The 16,501-nt window shown below is 48.6% G+C and overlaps 1 protein-coding gene across 1 annotated transcript in view; it reads left to right on the top strand.

The window, feature by feature from the left end:
• Hh (hedgehog signaling protein) overlaps window positions 1-16,232 on the top strand; it is a 53,153-nt gene extending 36,921 nt beyond the window's left edge. The window contains exons 2-3 of the mRNA XM_076902833.1: window positions 12,047-12,308; window positions 15,444-16,232. Coding sequence (XP_076758948.1) covers window positions 12,047-12,308; window positions 15,444-16,129 — 948 coding nt within the window. The 3' untranslated portion in view covers window positions 16,130-16,232. The remainder of the gene's footprint in view (window positions 1-12,046; window positions 12,309-15,443) is intronic.
• The last annotated feature ends 269 nt before the right edge of the window (window positions 16,233-16,501 follow it).

The following is a 16,501-nucleotide window of genomic DNA, read 5'->3' as shown; positions in this document are numbered from 1 at the left end:
AATTACTAACCGCTCAATTAGCCGCGTCGGTGTGCACCGACGATACAACGGACAGTAACTGTCCGTACGCGAGACGCTTAACGTCTTAATTACCGTCGGAGATTGTTGCTCGCTCGCGACGCGAGAGCACCAGCTGCGTTTAATGCACCCGTTTGCTCGATAATGCAGCAACCCGCCATAACGGAGTTAATCGGATCGCTCGGTTAATCGAGTTTCACGCGGTTCGACCGCGACTTTTAAAGAAACTCGCGTTCTCCGCAGCTTTCGACGAACGCGATGCAGAAAATCCAGAGGAAACACAATTTCTACGACGAAGTGGCTTCTCTCGAGTTTGTGCGTCAAGTGATTCTATGCTTTAAAATGGCTGTTCGATCAATGAACCGGTACAGACGAGAAAGATTCGCTTTCGCGGTTGATCAAAGGCGCCAGGTCTTTCGATTTCGTTCGACGCCTTCACCTCGAAAACAAAGGTCAGTTCTGCGTTGCGTATACGTGTTCCATTCGTGACGTGGTTTACTTTTCTAAAAGTCTGCTTTGAATCTGGCTCTCGATCGTTGTCTCAGAAAACAATCGTCATTTTATTTCGGCTCTTCGCGCGATTCATCATCGCGATCCGTTCGGTGAACGAGTATTTTCAGATCGTTCACTTGCCGTAGAATTTTCGCCAATTTGGCCTTTGAAGATGGAGGAAGCAAATATTGTTCATTTAATCGTAAAACGAAAGTATAAAATTTACGATGAAAATTATCTTTCGGTCAACGTTGTTCCGTCAATTTTCCATCGCCACGAAAAGTAATATTACCAACGTTCCAGGTTATTCATGAAAACGTAAATTACTCAATCCCTTATCGCGCATTCCGTTTAATTTTCCACTTTCTGCGCACTAGAAAACATTTCCACATCCATCATCCGCAGTTGCGAATCAAGATGATTTATCGTGGCCAGCGAGGATCGTTTATACAATTCGCTAGTCACGATTCTTCTCATCCAAGAATACGTTTCAGCGATTCCTCCGCATCTCGTTCTGCTCGCAGTGTCTACGACGTATTCGCCTTGTGCCTCGAGATTTACGGTGGCGTTTACGACACGTGTCACTGTAACACTTTTTAATTCCATCCTTTTCCTTTCACTCTCGTTTCCGTAATAACGATTTACGCCAATCGGTTGCAAAATTCTTATTGTTAGCTACTTTTTCGAAAAACGTTTCGAGTATGCACACGGATCGTTTGTAAATTACCCTTGAAGCTTACAGATCGAATTAAGCTTCTCAATAAAAATTGACAGGTTTAGATTTTCTACAAATAAAGGATATAGATCCATTATGGTAAAAAAAGATTCATTTTTCCACGAAATTTAAATTGAACATAATCGAGCAACATTTAAAACAAATTGAGTAGCGTGAATTATCACAATTTCAATTATTCTCAATTCACCAAAGTGAATCGTGTATTTTCGTTGAGCAACCGAATTTTGTATGAAATTGCACACAAAAATTGCTAATCAATGATTCGCGTTCGCAATAATTAACCGAAGCGATAACATCAGCTGATTAGGGGGAAACGCGATTACATAAGCTGACTCCGCGTACGCATGTAAGCCCGATTAAATCGTTGTAGAACATTCGTGTAATTGCTCCGGTTGAGCTTAATCGTTTTGATTTGCATCGATAGGATCGATGTAAATGCTACGTTTCTTGTTGCCGTTCCGATAGACCCGATTAAACGGGCGAGCGACGCGGGGCAGGTCGATACATCAACAGGTAAAACTGTTGCTTTCACTGCAACATTGATTTTCTGCGCGCACCAGGCCACATTGAAACGTCGCCCCGTGAAATTTGCAGACCTGCCCCGTTATCTTCCCGTTGGATCGATGTAATTTATAGAAAGCATCGGGTATCTCGCGTGGCTACGATTTTCTGCTAATTACAGGTACCCCGTTGCTTCCGGTTCTGCGTTTCTTCTCTTTCCTCTCGCGTTACCTTCGACCATCCATCTCCACCTTGATGAAACGACGGAACATGCAAATTACGTACTTTTATTTCCAAACCGGCCAACATTTCTTCGAGCAACATTTGAATTTCTTCTGTTTCATTCCTTCGATGCCAAGGAACCTTCATTTGTCTTCCAGAACCGCGAGAATTCGTTTTTACCGAGCAATTCCTCCGGTTGGTGCAAAAACGAAACGCGAGGTTAAGCGAAAGAGGCGGAAAGGAAAGGAAAGGAAAAGGGGGAGCAAAATGGAGGGGTGACACAAGTCCCCGGCGGCGGAGAGGCACGTGACGACGCCGTGTGTCACGCGTCGCCGGTACGTCGAAGCGACGATTAAAAGCTCGTTATGTCGTCCGTGCACCAGGCATTCCTGGTGGTGTCCACGCGAGATTTAAGGCCCGTCCGCAGGGTGGATCCTCGAACGGTTGTACGGCCGCGGAGGTGGACGAGATAGGATCAGGCTGGTATACATCCTACAGGATCGTGGCGAGGCAGCCCCCTTCGCCAGGCCACACGGTATCTAATCTGGCCACTTTCGGAGCCGCGGGTAGCCGTGTTTTGCCCGGGGATCGTGTTAAGGGGATTTACATTCATTTCGATCCTAATAACCCGATCCCTCGGATCCCGATTTGGAACACGATATCCGTCCACTCCGTGTACGTATACCCGCCGCGGTTCTCATCTACTCTCCTCTTCTAATCCTCTAACTTCTTCCCGTCTCCTTTCCTTACCCGACTCTCATCCCCTTTATGCTTTCTCTCTATCCCTTCTGTTTTCTGAGCTTCCTTCTGCTATTATTCGGTTTACCATTTCGTTCTCTTCTCCAAATAAAATGGGAAATTAGGTGAAAGGAGTGAGTCGATGGCTGAGAAAGTATAAATTGTTCACGTTTCGCAATTTAGAGGAATATTTTAAATTTTATTTCGTTTATAAGATATTTAGTAACGTTTAGTTGAATGTATGTCAGCGCAATCGTGTGGTAGGATTTGCTGGCGGATATTTAGGTCTGTCAATACTTCCGACCTTTACCCTCCGTTACGTGTGTCAATAATATTCCTCGTACGATGGCTTTCTTCCGTGGAAACGCAAAAAATTCTCGGCTCTTTAATGGTCTTCTTGTGTCCTCTTGTTTCGACTTTATTGCTTCGCCCGACGCACCTTCCGCGTCTGTTTGGAATAGAATATCCCGGCCATCGAGTAGCTGTTCCCCAGAAGGTGTATATATTCTACTTCACCGGGACAATTTCTCGAGTCCGCCGTTCGCCTCCTTCCGTCCTCCTCCTCCTTTTCGTGACGGTGAAAGTATTTCGAGGAGGACGCATCCGCGCCACTCGAGGAGCGAAGTAAAAGCCTTCTACGTACACGAGCGAGCCGGTGACGAGTGGAACGTTGGAGACGTTTTTAGAATGCTTCACGTAATTGGAGGGTTTCGTTGACAATTAATGGGGCTCGATAAATAGAAATAACCGCCACTGTAAATAGCGGCGCTAATGCATTTATGGAGTACCGATTGTTTGGAATTTTTAGAGTGCCCACTTGGATATTTTAAGAACGCCCCGCCAGGTGTGAATAGTTCCTATGAAAGTGGAAACGCGAGACTTTTATCACATATACGAATTTATATTGTAGTTGCCAATGATACCTGCGAAAGGGTTGATCTCACTCAGCAACTAACAAGTTGAACAGCTACAACACATATGACAAATCTAACCGCGCAAAAAGTTGCACGATATGTAAAAACACGTAGAACCCCTAAAGTTACACCACTAAAAGGGTGAAACGCATCCCTATTTAGATCCCAGCCATCGCGCGAGCATCAAAAACCAAAGAACGAGAATCCTCTTAGCCCCGCGAAAAACCAACAATCTCCCCAACGGTCGTCCCGGTCCAATTCCCTCTCACCCAACCCTCTTTACCGCAAAAACCACCCAAAACACGTTCGTCGAGCACGGAGAAAAAAAGCAATCGGCGAAGGCGTCCCACAGCGCCGGTGGGACGCGGGAACGGAACGAGGGAGCCGGGGACCCGGCGCAAGAAGCGACGCCTAATGCGAGAAATAAATGAAAAGGATCGCCGAGGAAGGAGGAAGCTGGCGAGATTGAGTGGCGAGTCAGCGGACGCGACGAGGCGTGCAACGATCGCACGGTACGAGGCTTCATCACCCGCGGTCACGTTCGTCCTGGTTCATCCTGTCGACGACGGGCGTGACGCGTACCCGGGGCATGAGCAACGCACACCCCTGCGCCCTCGCCCCGTCTCTCTTGCTCCCACGGTTCTCCCCTGAGGGCTTGTATAACCGTCCCGCTCGCTCTGCCGCGACCGATCCTCTTCGAAACACCGGCCCTCTAACTCGAGCGAACGGTAATCCGTTCCCACAGACAAAAGGGCCTCGCGGCCCGTCGACTTCGATCTTCTTTGCGCCGCCACGACTGGTCCGTGCCCCGTGATCGTGTCCACCGTTGCAGGTATATGTAATAAGGATGTAACCCGAGCTGGACCGGGACAACGAGCGTAAGGAGACATGGCCGCGATCGGTTCCAGGGCGACAGGTTCCCTGGCCGCTCGTACCGATCGCGGCCAGATCGATCGCGTGGACGAGTTCCAGGAAAAGTCGTTCGCTCAGAATTGGCTTCGATTTTAGGTGTACGGTCAGTCCTGTTTCGCGACACTTGGCTGGGTACCGATGGTAGCAGCGTTGGCGCATGGGGAGTGAAAGCGGTTGCGTTGAAGGTGCGCTTTTGGGACACGGATTTGGATGATTGACTCGAAGGAGAGGTGAAGTTATCCCTGTGAGATCGTGTTCGGGGAAAGTGAATGGAGAGAGATAAGGAACGGACTTAAAATCGTAGAAGAAGTTTCGACTTTCGACTTTTTCATGGTCCATGAGAACATGAATTCTGTGGTTATCGACGGTTACGTAAACCTGTAGCTCCAGAAATCGATTATCGTTTATACGTCAGCATGAATTACAACGGCAACCGTGCTGCGAATCACTGGTCCTCGATCTCGTACTCACAAAATCTTGAACGAGATAAAAGCAGGAGAACGAGGAACCCCAGCCCCGCGTTATACAACATTCGCCATTGCGTAAGCGGTCTAACACCCTATCGATCCGGTCCTCCTCGTTACCAATCCGCCATGAATTATTTATCCCCTCGCGGAGGCGACCGCGAGCCGCCTTACGTCCAATCTTCCACGATTGCGGCCGTCGTGCAGGTATGCAACGGGGATGTAACCCAAGCCAGGAGGCCGTCGTCGCCGTCGAGGCTCGGTAACTGTCCGCGGTGCCTCGAAAATTCCACGCCGCCGATCGAAGTTCGCATTCTGCGGGCTTCCAGGATGTATGGTCGCGTCGTCGTCCGAAATTTAATTCGAACGAGCGACGCGAGCGACCGCAAAAATTGCGACACCGGCCGTGGCCTCCTCTGGTGTCGACGTGAATTCTTGCCAGCCACCGAGCAGGGTTAAGAGACAAAGGAATATCGATCCGACGATCGTCGTCGGCCCGCCAGCGACCTTCTTATCGAAGTCCCTCTGGCCCGGCTGTTTGCTCTACGACGCGCGCTGAAGGACTGGTAATCGTGCACCGAGCGACCGAACGGAACTTGCCCGGACTCGAGGGTGGAACGAAGACGAAGAAGCGTGAGATAGGTCGTCCAGAAGCGAGGCCCGCTCTTCACCGCTCGCCGGGACCATCTAGAGAGCTCGACAAACACTCGACGGGGCTCGCGCGGCTCTCCTTCAAAACACGGGCCCCATTGTTGCCGTGTCATCTCGTTCGGTGCCCGGGCCATTGTCCTGGGACGCGTGCATTACCAATTGTCCGGGTCGATCAGCTCGTATCTATCATTTAACACGTCCCGCGAGCTCGTTCGGTTGTCCGCGATCACTGGCGGAAGTGAGACCGTGTCGTTCCCATCTGTCGAGCGAAACCAGGGGTACATTTTCATCATTCGAACGAATATCCAACGCGAATACTATTTTTACTCGATCGAATCGTGGGAATGCAACGTATTCATTGAACTCCATGTACGTATACACAGGAAGGACCACTCGTAGCGACGAGGGAGGAGCCTCGAAATGGAAACCGAGAATGAAACCGCATCGACGTCGTTCATTGATTTTCACGGTAAAAGGGAAAGGTGAATCAAAGAGGCATAGAGCTGAACGAGAGGAGAGAGAGAGAGCGAGGGCGTTCGTTTCTCAGGGGGCCACGGTCGTTTAAAGCCCCATAAAAGAATCAGCCGGAACGTCTCACTGTCTGAGAATTCGAATTCCCAGCGATCAGTGAGCCGATAAAGGCGCGAGGCGGCCGCGCTGCCGAGCAGAGGTGTCGAGGGATCCATTCCCAGCGAAGCGGAAGTGACTTCCTGCCTTCGGTTCGGGATCAGCTGACGCGGCTGGGCGGTTCGTCTCGGCCGCCTAGTGAATGGAATATCGAGAGCAAAGGGTAGAGCAGAGGTGGCTGCGGTCGCGCGCTGCTCCGCTCTCTCTTTTCGGGGTCCCGAATCCGCTGGCCAGCTATACAGGAGAGGAGGTGGAGAAGGTGACGAACCAGCGGCTGTCTGGTGGGGAGGGCAACGATGGAAATCGGACGAGGTGGACCGGGCCGCGGCGATGGGCACGCTGGCGGAGGGTGGAGGGAAGATCGTGGAACGAGCACCGGGCTGAAACAAGAAGAACGGAATAAAAGGTTGGTCTGGCCGCGAAGGTGAAGCCGAGGAACGGGCCCGGAGGAGGAGGAGGGCTCGCGGAGAAACCGGCGGGGGCGGGGCCCCGAGTCTGGATGCTGGGATGGAGCCCGTGGCTCGTTCACCATCTTCGTTCATCTCGGACCCAACCCCTTTTCCCGATCGAAACCTGGCCCATCTCTCGCCTTCGTCTCCGCTCTCTGCGTTCTCTTCTTTATCGGCTCTCTCTTTCTCTCTCTCTCTCTCTCTCTGTCTTTCTGTCTCTCCCCCCGGTTCTTCCTCGTCTTCGTACCTCGCCTCCTTCCTTGACCTTCTCACCTTAGATCCGCGTGTTTCTCGCTCGGTCGTGGTCGCCGCCGTCCCGTTCGCCTCGCGTACCAATTTTCGACGGTCCGCCGATTTTTTGCCGCGGCCCATGGGTTGGAATATTTGGCAGGAAACGCGGTTTGCGATGGTGGAATGGTCGGACGATGATTGGTCGGAATTTTTGCTATGGAGGATGAATATGTTTCTGGGCGATTAGAGATCGCTGTTTGATAGTCGTTCTCTTGGGATTCACCTGAGACGATTTCAACTAGCAATCCTACCGTACGGTTGCGTGTGTGTTTCAAGAGTTTGTTAAAAAATTTAACACATCGAAGTTCTCTTCGATGTTGCTTGAGAAACTTCTTTATCGAAAAGTCTTGCATTTTCGCTGTTGAAGCTGGAAGAAAGGGTAAGAAGAAGGGGGATGAAAAGAAGAGAAGGAAACCTGCAAACTCCAATGCAGATGGCGCCGTGTTCGGCATCGTGGAATTGAAATTGCTCGTTGGCAAACTAGCAGCTGTTTTAGAATTAACGCGGCTGGCCGGTGTCGGTCCAGATAAGATACGATGCATGTAAACCAGGTGTAAGTGATATACGCCCGATAATTAACGGGTATCGAGGTGAGAGATGAGGGAGAGATAGGCTGCCCGAGCCGGGGACATTATCCCTGTCGCATCCAGTTCATCATCCACCGAAACTGGTTTGCTTTGCCTTTTTGCCTTTCATCCGCCTTTCGTAACGTTCAGCTGCGCGCGTCGCCTGAATTCCATTTCGTCGCAGCGCACGTAATTTTTTCTTATAAATATACATACAAACTATTCGATCAGCTCTCGAAACGATTTTAATGGGTACTCTAGAAAACGAAGAATAACGATATTTATTTTCGAAAGAAACAACTTTGGAAATCCGTAAAATACGCCTGCATTATTGATAAACTCTCTGTGCAACGCGTGACGAGAGCTTTCGCGCGAGCGGATGCTCGCTTTGCAGTATTTTGGGGCGGCCACCCCTAAAATTTGAATATCGTTTATTTCCAAAAAGAAGCTCCAAACGCAAATACATCATTCTTAGTTTTCGCTTTGGTCTAGCTCATAGAATCACTTATTAAAACTCGAACCACGTTTCACGCGTTCTCCGCAATCAAATCCAAGTATCATGTTCGTCGAACGCTATCAAAATACCCTCGACTGAATTAAAAATTTTTGGCGTATTTTATAAGTCTCGCCACTCTCGTTAACCTTTCGAGCAAGACGCTCAACGAATCGAGAGTCGTGAATTTCTATCACGATATCCTTCGTGACTATGTTATTTGTGAATTAACTCAATTTATAAGTTTATAATACGTATACGAGTATAGCTTGGGTTAGGTACGCGTTTCAGCCAAGTCACGAGTTCCCAATCGTTTCTCATGACTCCGAGAGCAGAGTCGCGCGATTCGTTTCGAGGATATTTCGCGCACGGCCTTTGTGATCGGCCTTATTTCTCTCCCGTTTCCTCCTGCCCCCTCTTCATCCCTGGTGTCTGCCTCCCTTCCGCCCTTCTGACCCTAATGGATTACGGGCCGGGCCATTTTTCAGCCGAAATGGATTTTCATAAGGGCCGACATTCCCGTCTTTGCCCGGCCGCGACGCATTCCCTGCCCGTCCTCCGTTTCACTCTATCCCCAGGCCCGCCAAAATGTTTGTAAATAGATGTAAAGTCTGGGAGGGGCTCAGGGGGTTCCCCGCTGGGTGAACAAGGCGCCCCATCGCGCACCACGGCCGGTACATTTCTCGGCCTCTTCACCATTCTTTCCTCCCTTTATACGAGGCTATACGTACGTTCGGCCACCTTTTGTATTTTCCTTCCACCTCTATCTCTGCCTCTCATTGTTCCTTCCTTTGCCTCGTCTTCCTTCGCAGCCTCCCACTCGTCGTTTTGCCGATTGTCTCCTCCTTTGTTCTACCCCACACCGTGCACCCCCTTTATTCGTCGTTATTAGTCATCTTGCTCCTTCGATGCGTCTCCATGCGTTTCGCTTTTTGTATCGATGCGTTTCTATGCTTGCTGCGGGTTTTTTCAATCGTCTTCTCGGAGTCGGTTTAGGTAGATTAGGTCAGGTTGTTTCGAGGAAATTTTTAAGCACTTCTTTTACTCTCTCTTTCTCTCTCTCTCTCTCTTCTGCTTTTTATTTTGTTTATTGTCGTTGTGAATCGCGTTGCATTCGCGAATTATTTCCAGTCGAATATTATTCATGCATCCAGATATCCTGATATATGATATCGATATTGTTCGCGATGGGCGCGTATAAATTTAAAAAACAGAATGCAGACGTGCGCGTGAAATATAGCCTTAACCGGTGACTTTCTTCCCTTTTCCATGCGCGACGTTTCCCCCGTCTATTTGACAATGTCCTCTAACGTACCACGCTGTTGGCCGTGCAAATTATTAACATCCGTTCAAACACGCGCTTTCTTCGGAAGCGATAAATCATCGGTATGAAAACAGATTCTGTTTGCCCTGTGCACTTCGTCGTTGTGTAAATTTGCGCGGGATCCACTACGTGGAACTCCGCGGCGTACGTGAATTCAATGGAAATCGTGGATAACGTGGTGGGAACAAAAGCGACGCCTAAAGTCGGCCGGGCCTTTTGGAACCGCGACTCACGGTGACAGATCGCACCCGTGAGTATTTTATCACAATAGGGCACCCCTGCGCGACGATCATCCCGCGATGATCGTGCAATTATTTAAGAAACGCGTACACGATTTCGAACATATGGCGCCATTTTGTCCGATCTCTTGGTGTGCGCGCGAAAAAATATTTAAACAGAGGGTTGCATCGAAGGGTGCATATATTCCGCGTTGAAACATTAGTAAGTGATTTTTTTCTTGGAGTAAAACACAGCATGCGCGCCCTTCTGTTCAGGTAAAAAAAGTTTAATAGAAACGAAATGCGGATAGGCGAGCGTTCGGATTTCCATAAGAAAAAGGGGCGAGCGTCGTACGTATATGGCTTGGTCAAGATCGAGGCGTAAACCGCGGCACTGAAAGGATTAAGGGCGGCTATTGCTCGGCGATATCTCGTGACACCGTCCTGGTTGGAGCCGTGTTCGCGGCGTAGAACCGGGCGTGTTGGCCCGTTTCATTGAGAGTGAGAGAGGCGGGCCGCGTGTGTGCCCCTTAATGGGAATTCATCCGACAGCCGATGGGCGTGCGATCCGCTTGTGGCGATCGCGTGCACGTGGCCGTGACACCTCGCCGCGTTGAACGGGTTACGCTTTTCACCCGCGAGCACGCCGCGGACGCCGCCGAAGGAGAAGGGGCGGGACCGGTCCCTCGAGCTGTCGTGCACCGCTCAATAGGGGCTAATTGCCGCAAGGAGAGCTGCAAATTCGCGGTATTGTAACGCTCGTCCCGTTTCCATGCCCGCTGTCGAACCGAGCCAGCCGCATTGTCGGGCTCTTAAGCCGCCCCGTTTCAATGGAACGGCGAAATTCGACGCGCCGCGAGGGCTTTGTCGACGAATCGACGATTACTCGTGGCTGTTTTCTTCTCGCGGGAAATAGTCGCGGTAATTAGCGTTCGTGGAGCTGGTTCTGCGATGTCGACGCTTTGGGATGGCACCTCGGTGTGAAACTTGTTAATTTACTTTTATTTTAAGGGTACATGTACCATCCCTTAATCTTAATCAGTAATTCCATTGAATCTGATTAATTTCACGAAACGTTTTACTCTAGACAGTCTTAGAAGTTCTAAAGTCTGACAACGTCGCTTCTAAAAAGCATCCTCTCCATCTTCGTTCGAAAACTTTAGCAGATACTCAAGAACTACCCTTATCGTTCACCTTTTCCGCTCAAGTAACCAGTGTACAGTAGTACAAGGGACAAAGCTCGACTTCCACGGCAACGCAAACTACCTTGAAAGTCAACTTCTTCCGCACAGGCAGTCCAGTAAAAAGAATACGAAAAAGCAAACTGCGCCGAACAATAGTAAAATAGAAGTAGCAAAGTAGAGTCTCGAAGAAATACAGAAAGTGTCACAGTGTGCGTGCTGAATTAGGCTTAGAAAATCGACTTAAACGCCGCTGAAAGTGGGCCCATGGAGACTGTTCCTGAACAGGGAGGTCCGGCTCAGCTTCTCGCGCTCCCGATGACCGCGTTCCGGCTTACACGGGATTTACACGAGCATCCCCAAAGCGCCCCGCCGCGCGAAGTCACGGCTTCCCTCTTCCTGCACGCTTTCTCGCGCGCTCTATTGACCGGCGTTGCTCGCGTATCACCCAGGTAGACAACCACCGAAACCTGGGCCCAGAAAAAGAGCTTCGCCTCTTAAGGAAGGAAGAGGAGGAGGAGGAGGTGGAGGAGGATCGCCCGTGACCGAATGATCCTCGACACCGGCCGTATTTATACTCCTGTTTGCCTGCTGATTCGCCACGGACTGGAAGGCTCTTAAAGGGCCCTGGTGACCGGTCAAAACACGCATTCGTTTTCCGCCACCTCCCGGCCCAAGGGCCGTTCGTTTACCTGCCCCGAGAGCGGTTACACGCGGCGCGACGCCTTTTTCCGCGCATCCGCGTGAAATCGCGTAAATCCCGGACCCGACTCGGACGCGCTTGACGGGAAAATCACATTAAGCGGAACTTCGGGGAAAACTGTCCAGAGACTGCGACTGGCTTGGTATTTTCAAACGGAAGAGAACCGTGAAAGATGTCCTTGTTTGCGTTTCTTGGGTGGACGTCGAAATTGAGGAAGGATTGGTCCTGCGCTTCAGGGTGCCTTGTGGAGGATGTCTACTAAAGTATCATACAGACGATACAACAAAGATGTTTTTTTGTAAAATGACAAATTTATAATTAAAATAAGTTTGCTTCTACGAGGTACTCGAAGAGAATAAGGTTGAGTGTAATTTATATGGAAGCAGTACTGAGATAATTATTCAGTTAAGATGATACTCAGATTTCTACGTGAAGATCCACGTCCCCAATATTTAAATTTAAAACACGCTGATGTTCTAATTAAAAAGTCTGGCTCCGTAGCTTGTTAATTAGCAGCTGATTAAACTTTAAAGTGTTCTGTTGCAGAGGTGCAAGGAGAAGCTGAACACCCTCGCTATCTCGGTGATGAACCAATGGCCAGGGGTGAAGTTGAGGGTGACAGAGGGCTGGGACGAGGAGGGGAAACACGCGACGGACTCGTTGCACTACGAAGGGCGCGCCGTCGACGTGACGACGAGCGATCGGGATCGCTCCAAGTACGGGATGCTGGCGAGGCTCGCCGTCGAAGCTGGTTTCGACTGGGTCTACTACGAGTCCAGGTCGCACATTCACTGTTCTGTCAAGTCTGGTCAGTATCTCGTTCATCCTTCCCTTCAAATGTTGCCTTCAACCACCGCGTATCCTTTATTTCTTGTCCACAGTAATTTATTTTTAATTTATCCCTCTTAATGTTTCTTCTTTTCACTTTCACTAACAGTTTTTTAAATTCTTTCTAAGAAGACAAATTCGATACCCTTTCAAAGATTCGAAAAAATTCTATCTCGCGCGAGTAATAAAATGATGAATCGTCGATCGATCGGTGTGACACGTTGAGGGGTTCTGGTTGATGCTCTCGTGTAAATTCTCATTACGCTCCTTTAATCTCGTGGCTGCGATTAATTTCCCCGTCAATTACCTCGGCTGGACACAATGCTCCATGCGAAGGTGCAGCAGCGTTGCAGGAATTTCGATTAATATTTCGCTATTGTCCACTGCGATATTTCAAAATCAATCAATGATAATCGATTTCACGATAAATTGTATTTTACAAAAAAATAATGTTTTCTATCAATCTCTCTCGCTTCGTTCGTTTCTATGTTTAAATATTTCGTACGTGCCTCGAACAGAAAATTCCACCCTGCGTTTCCATTAACGATTCTACTGAATCGCGAATGATTTACAGCGAGTCGCGTATCGATGCGAATCTTATTTACCGATCGTCGTTCCGACAAACAATGAGGCATAAATTTATTCGCCAAATCGATAGCATCTAAATCTAGTTATCGACTCTCAATAAATCGTATTATCGCTGTCAGCCGGCATTCCTCCGGGGACACGCGTTCTGATTTCTCGCCCCGTCACGGTTACTTCATCCATTATGTCGAAGTAACGTTGGCGAGCCAGCGAACAAGTCACGGTATCGATCTTATCCGTAGCCGTTTGGCCACCTAATTTCTCTTTAAACCATGCGCGCTATTTACAATCCATCTTATCGCCTGCTCGGCGATTAGGGTACAATCGGTTTTCGGGAAAACGCGTCGATAGATTTTCCTTCCCGTATTTCACGGTCACTGATAAAACAGACACGATGCAATCATCGTATGGTAGCATAAATTATTTATAAAAGTGTCAGAATCGCAATAAAAAGAAACAGCACAAAGATGAAAGATACCTTGACATTTGCAACGCTTTTTTTAATTTAATTTTCCTTTCGTTTCCAAATTAGATTTAATAATTAACAAGAAACTTGACTCTTCTGCTCGAATTCGTAGAAAGAGAATTTGGAATAAAAGGGCACGAGTACTGAGACAGTATAGATTCATGCGCCATATTTATACAAAAATCTATTCTTCGCGAAGTGCAACAATTTTTGTAACATTTTTCACCCCTGAAGTACTTGCACTTACTGTAGCATTAATTTATTTCAATCTGGTAACCATGATTATTTCATTCCTCCTCGTTTTAACGCTTAAAGTAATACCTGACAATTCACAAACACAAACTTATATATTGTCTGGCAAATTTCTAATATTTTCAATTCAAGCGCCACAAATTACAACCCTTATTCTCCAAGGTACTAAATGTACATTGTACACGCCACGATCCGCTATGACCAGTATTCCAAATCGCCAAAGGAAAATTTATAAATACCAAGCTACACACAAACATCGTTAAAGCCCGTTTTAGATCGAGATCGTAGAACCTCGAGCGCAGCTCCCTTAAACTACACTGGTTATCTCTCCGTAAACTGGTTATCTCTCTCGAACCGCGTTTCCAGAGATTGGATTACGGCACACTTTGTCTCCTGACCGACAGTACCGAACAGGACAGAACTTATTAGCGGCGGAAAAACTTCTTATCGGGGCGAACGAGTTAAGGGATACCGAAGTGGGACAATCGGGGGTGCAGAGGCTCGTCCCGACGGCCAGCGCGAGTCTCGAGTTTCAAAATGGACATCGATAAATCTAGGCGAGGCCTGTCGACTCGAATTAAATTCCGGCGTAACGATCGCCGCGAAATCGATACGAGTCGATAGAACGATATCTGAGGGACGACGAAGGCGCCAAAGGGAACGACCGGCTAAAGAGAAAAGGGTGTACTTGTCCGTGAGCGTAGCCCACGCGTGTGTCATTTTTCTAGATTGATTTTCCGATTTGTTCCTTGGCCAGCTTTTTAACGATTTTCTCTGAAAAGTTCCATGATGGTATCTTACGTTGAATTCTTCTAATTTGATACAGTCGAAGTTTTAACAATGTGAACAGGTCTTATTGTTGATGATTGTCAAACTGGTTAATTAGAGTCGAAAAAATTGATAAATTGAGGTTTAAACTTTTTCCTCGACTCGCATTTATTTTTCGATGAATTATAATGTAGAGAATTACGCTTCTGGCTTAGGGCTTCGGTGGTAGAAAATGTATTCGTGGATATCTCAATATACAGGAGGGATCGATATCATGGAGGAAAGAAATTTAAATTCAAATGAACGACTTAATCTTGGCACTGATATAGGGGACGATGTTAATCCCAGGGGAAATCGTTGTTCACAAGAACAGCCATCGTTTGATGTTACGATTTACCTGCTGACGAGTGGACTCTGCGTCTTCCGGATGGTTGTCAATATTCTGATCTTCATAAAGTCCAATAAAAAAGAAGCACACGAATAAGACTTGTTCTAGACTCGGTCAGATTAATCATGTTACATTAATTACATAAATCATTTACAATAATTCTACTTCAACTAATCGTTTCCATAGTTGTGAGAATATATGGTATGTGCTTGTTCGAAATTCACGTGGCACAGTACAATTCTACCTTAAAATCATCCCGAATTTCACTGAAAATTTCATTTATCGCGCGATTCATCCTATTTCCACCATCTGAAAGTGACAAACTCTTCAGGGTGCATTGGGGCGCTACCAGGAAGATTGCCTCGAATTTCTCACGGTTAATCCAATTCCACGCGCGACGTTCTCAACCTCGCTCTGGTCCACGATGACACCCCAGTCCACGTACCCGATTATCTGATCGAGTCGGACCAATCGTGATCCAAGAATGAATCCTAACATTCGCAAAGCGCGATAGTACAACTTCATATTCAAACAAGTTAAATTAGATTGTAAAATTAACTAACCTCGTTACAATTAAATCCTCGCAAACACAAGAAATATTCGATGAAGATACCAAAGAAACATATTAATTAACCCTTTGATCTTTCAATTTACAGAATCCTCGTCCGCCGGTAAATCCGGTGGCTGTTTCCCCGGCAGGAGTCTGGTGCGCACCATGGACGGCTCGACGAAGAGGCTCGACCAGGTGCAGCTTGGTGAACGGATCGCCGCACTCGACTCGAACGGTGACATCGTGTACAGCGAAGTAATCGCGTTCCTGGACCGTTCTCTGACGGAGAGGAGGCAGTTCGTGCAGCTGACCACCGAGTCGGGTCGCGTGTTGACCTTGACTCCGGCTCATCTGGTACCAGTCGAGGGCAGATCGTCCGTGTTCGCTGGCAGAGTTCAGCCAGGCGACAAAATCTTGGTGAGGGACCCAGCTGACGAGAACGAGGTCGAGCATCGTCTACGATGGGACAAGGTGGTGGATAATCGGCTGGTCCTCGAGGAGGGTATCTACGCGCCTCTGACCACGGAGGGCACGGTGCTGGTGGACGACGTGGTCGCCTCCTGTTACGCGTTCGTGGACAACCAGGAACTGGCCCACCTGGCGTTTCTTCCGTATCGGATGTGGAGCAGCGTGAAGTCGTTCTTCGAGAGGAGGTCGTCGACAGCGGAGGACCAGAGGTACCCGGACGTCAGGCAGGACTCGAGGACGGGCCAGGAGGGCATTCTCTGGTACGCCTCGTTCCTGTACTGGCTCTCGACGTACGTGATGCCCGCCAGGATGCTCTATCAATGAACCAGATCGCCATTGACCGAGGAGGACTTCTGGTTTTCGTTGCGCGAGACGGACCGTAAAACGCGTCCGGGGAGAGACCTGTAGTCACGTGGTCGATGCAAGCAAACCGCGAGGGTGAGATCCTCGAATGGGTGTACGGGGTCGCACGTGTCGCAGAGGAGACGGGGTTACTCGAAGAGGATACGCGAGTCCTAGGGAGGAGCAGTGAGTTTCACGTAGGAACGTCCACGCGCGTGTCCCGTCGTGGCTCGCGTCCAAGTACCGAGCAATTGTAATTTAATTACGAGGATGAAGGACCGTCTCTCTCTTCCTCGGCTGGCTTTCATTCTCGTGGGATAAGAAGGGTGTGTTTTCGTCCATTATCTGTTTCGA

This window comes from Xylocopa sonorina, chromosome 10 (assembly GCF_050948175.1).
Source record: "Xylocopa sonorina isolate GNS202 chromosome 10, iyXylSono1_principal, whole genome shotgun sequence".
Taxonomy (NCBI): domain Eukaryota; kingdom Metazoa; phylum Arthropoda; class Insecta; order Hymenoptera; family Apidae; genus Xylocopa; species Xylocopa sonorina.
This window is presented reverse-complemented; position numbering and strand designations above follow the sequence as displayed.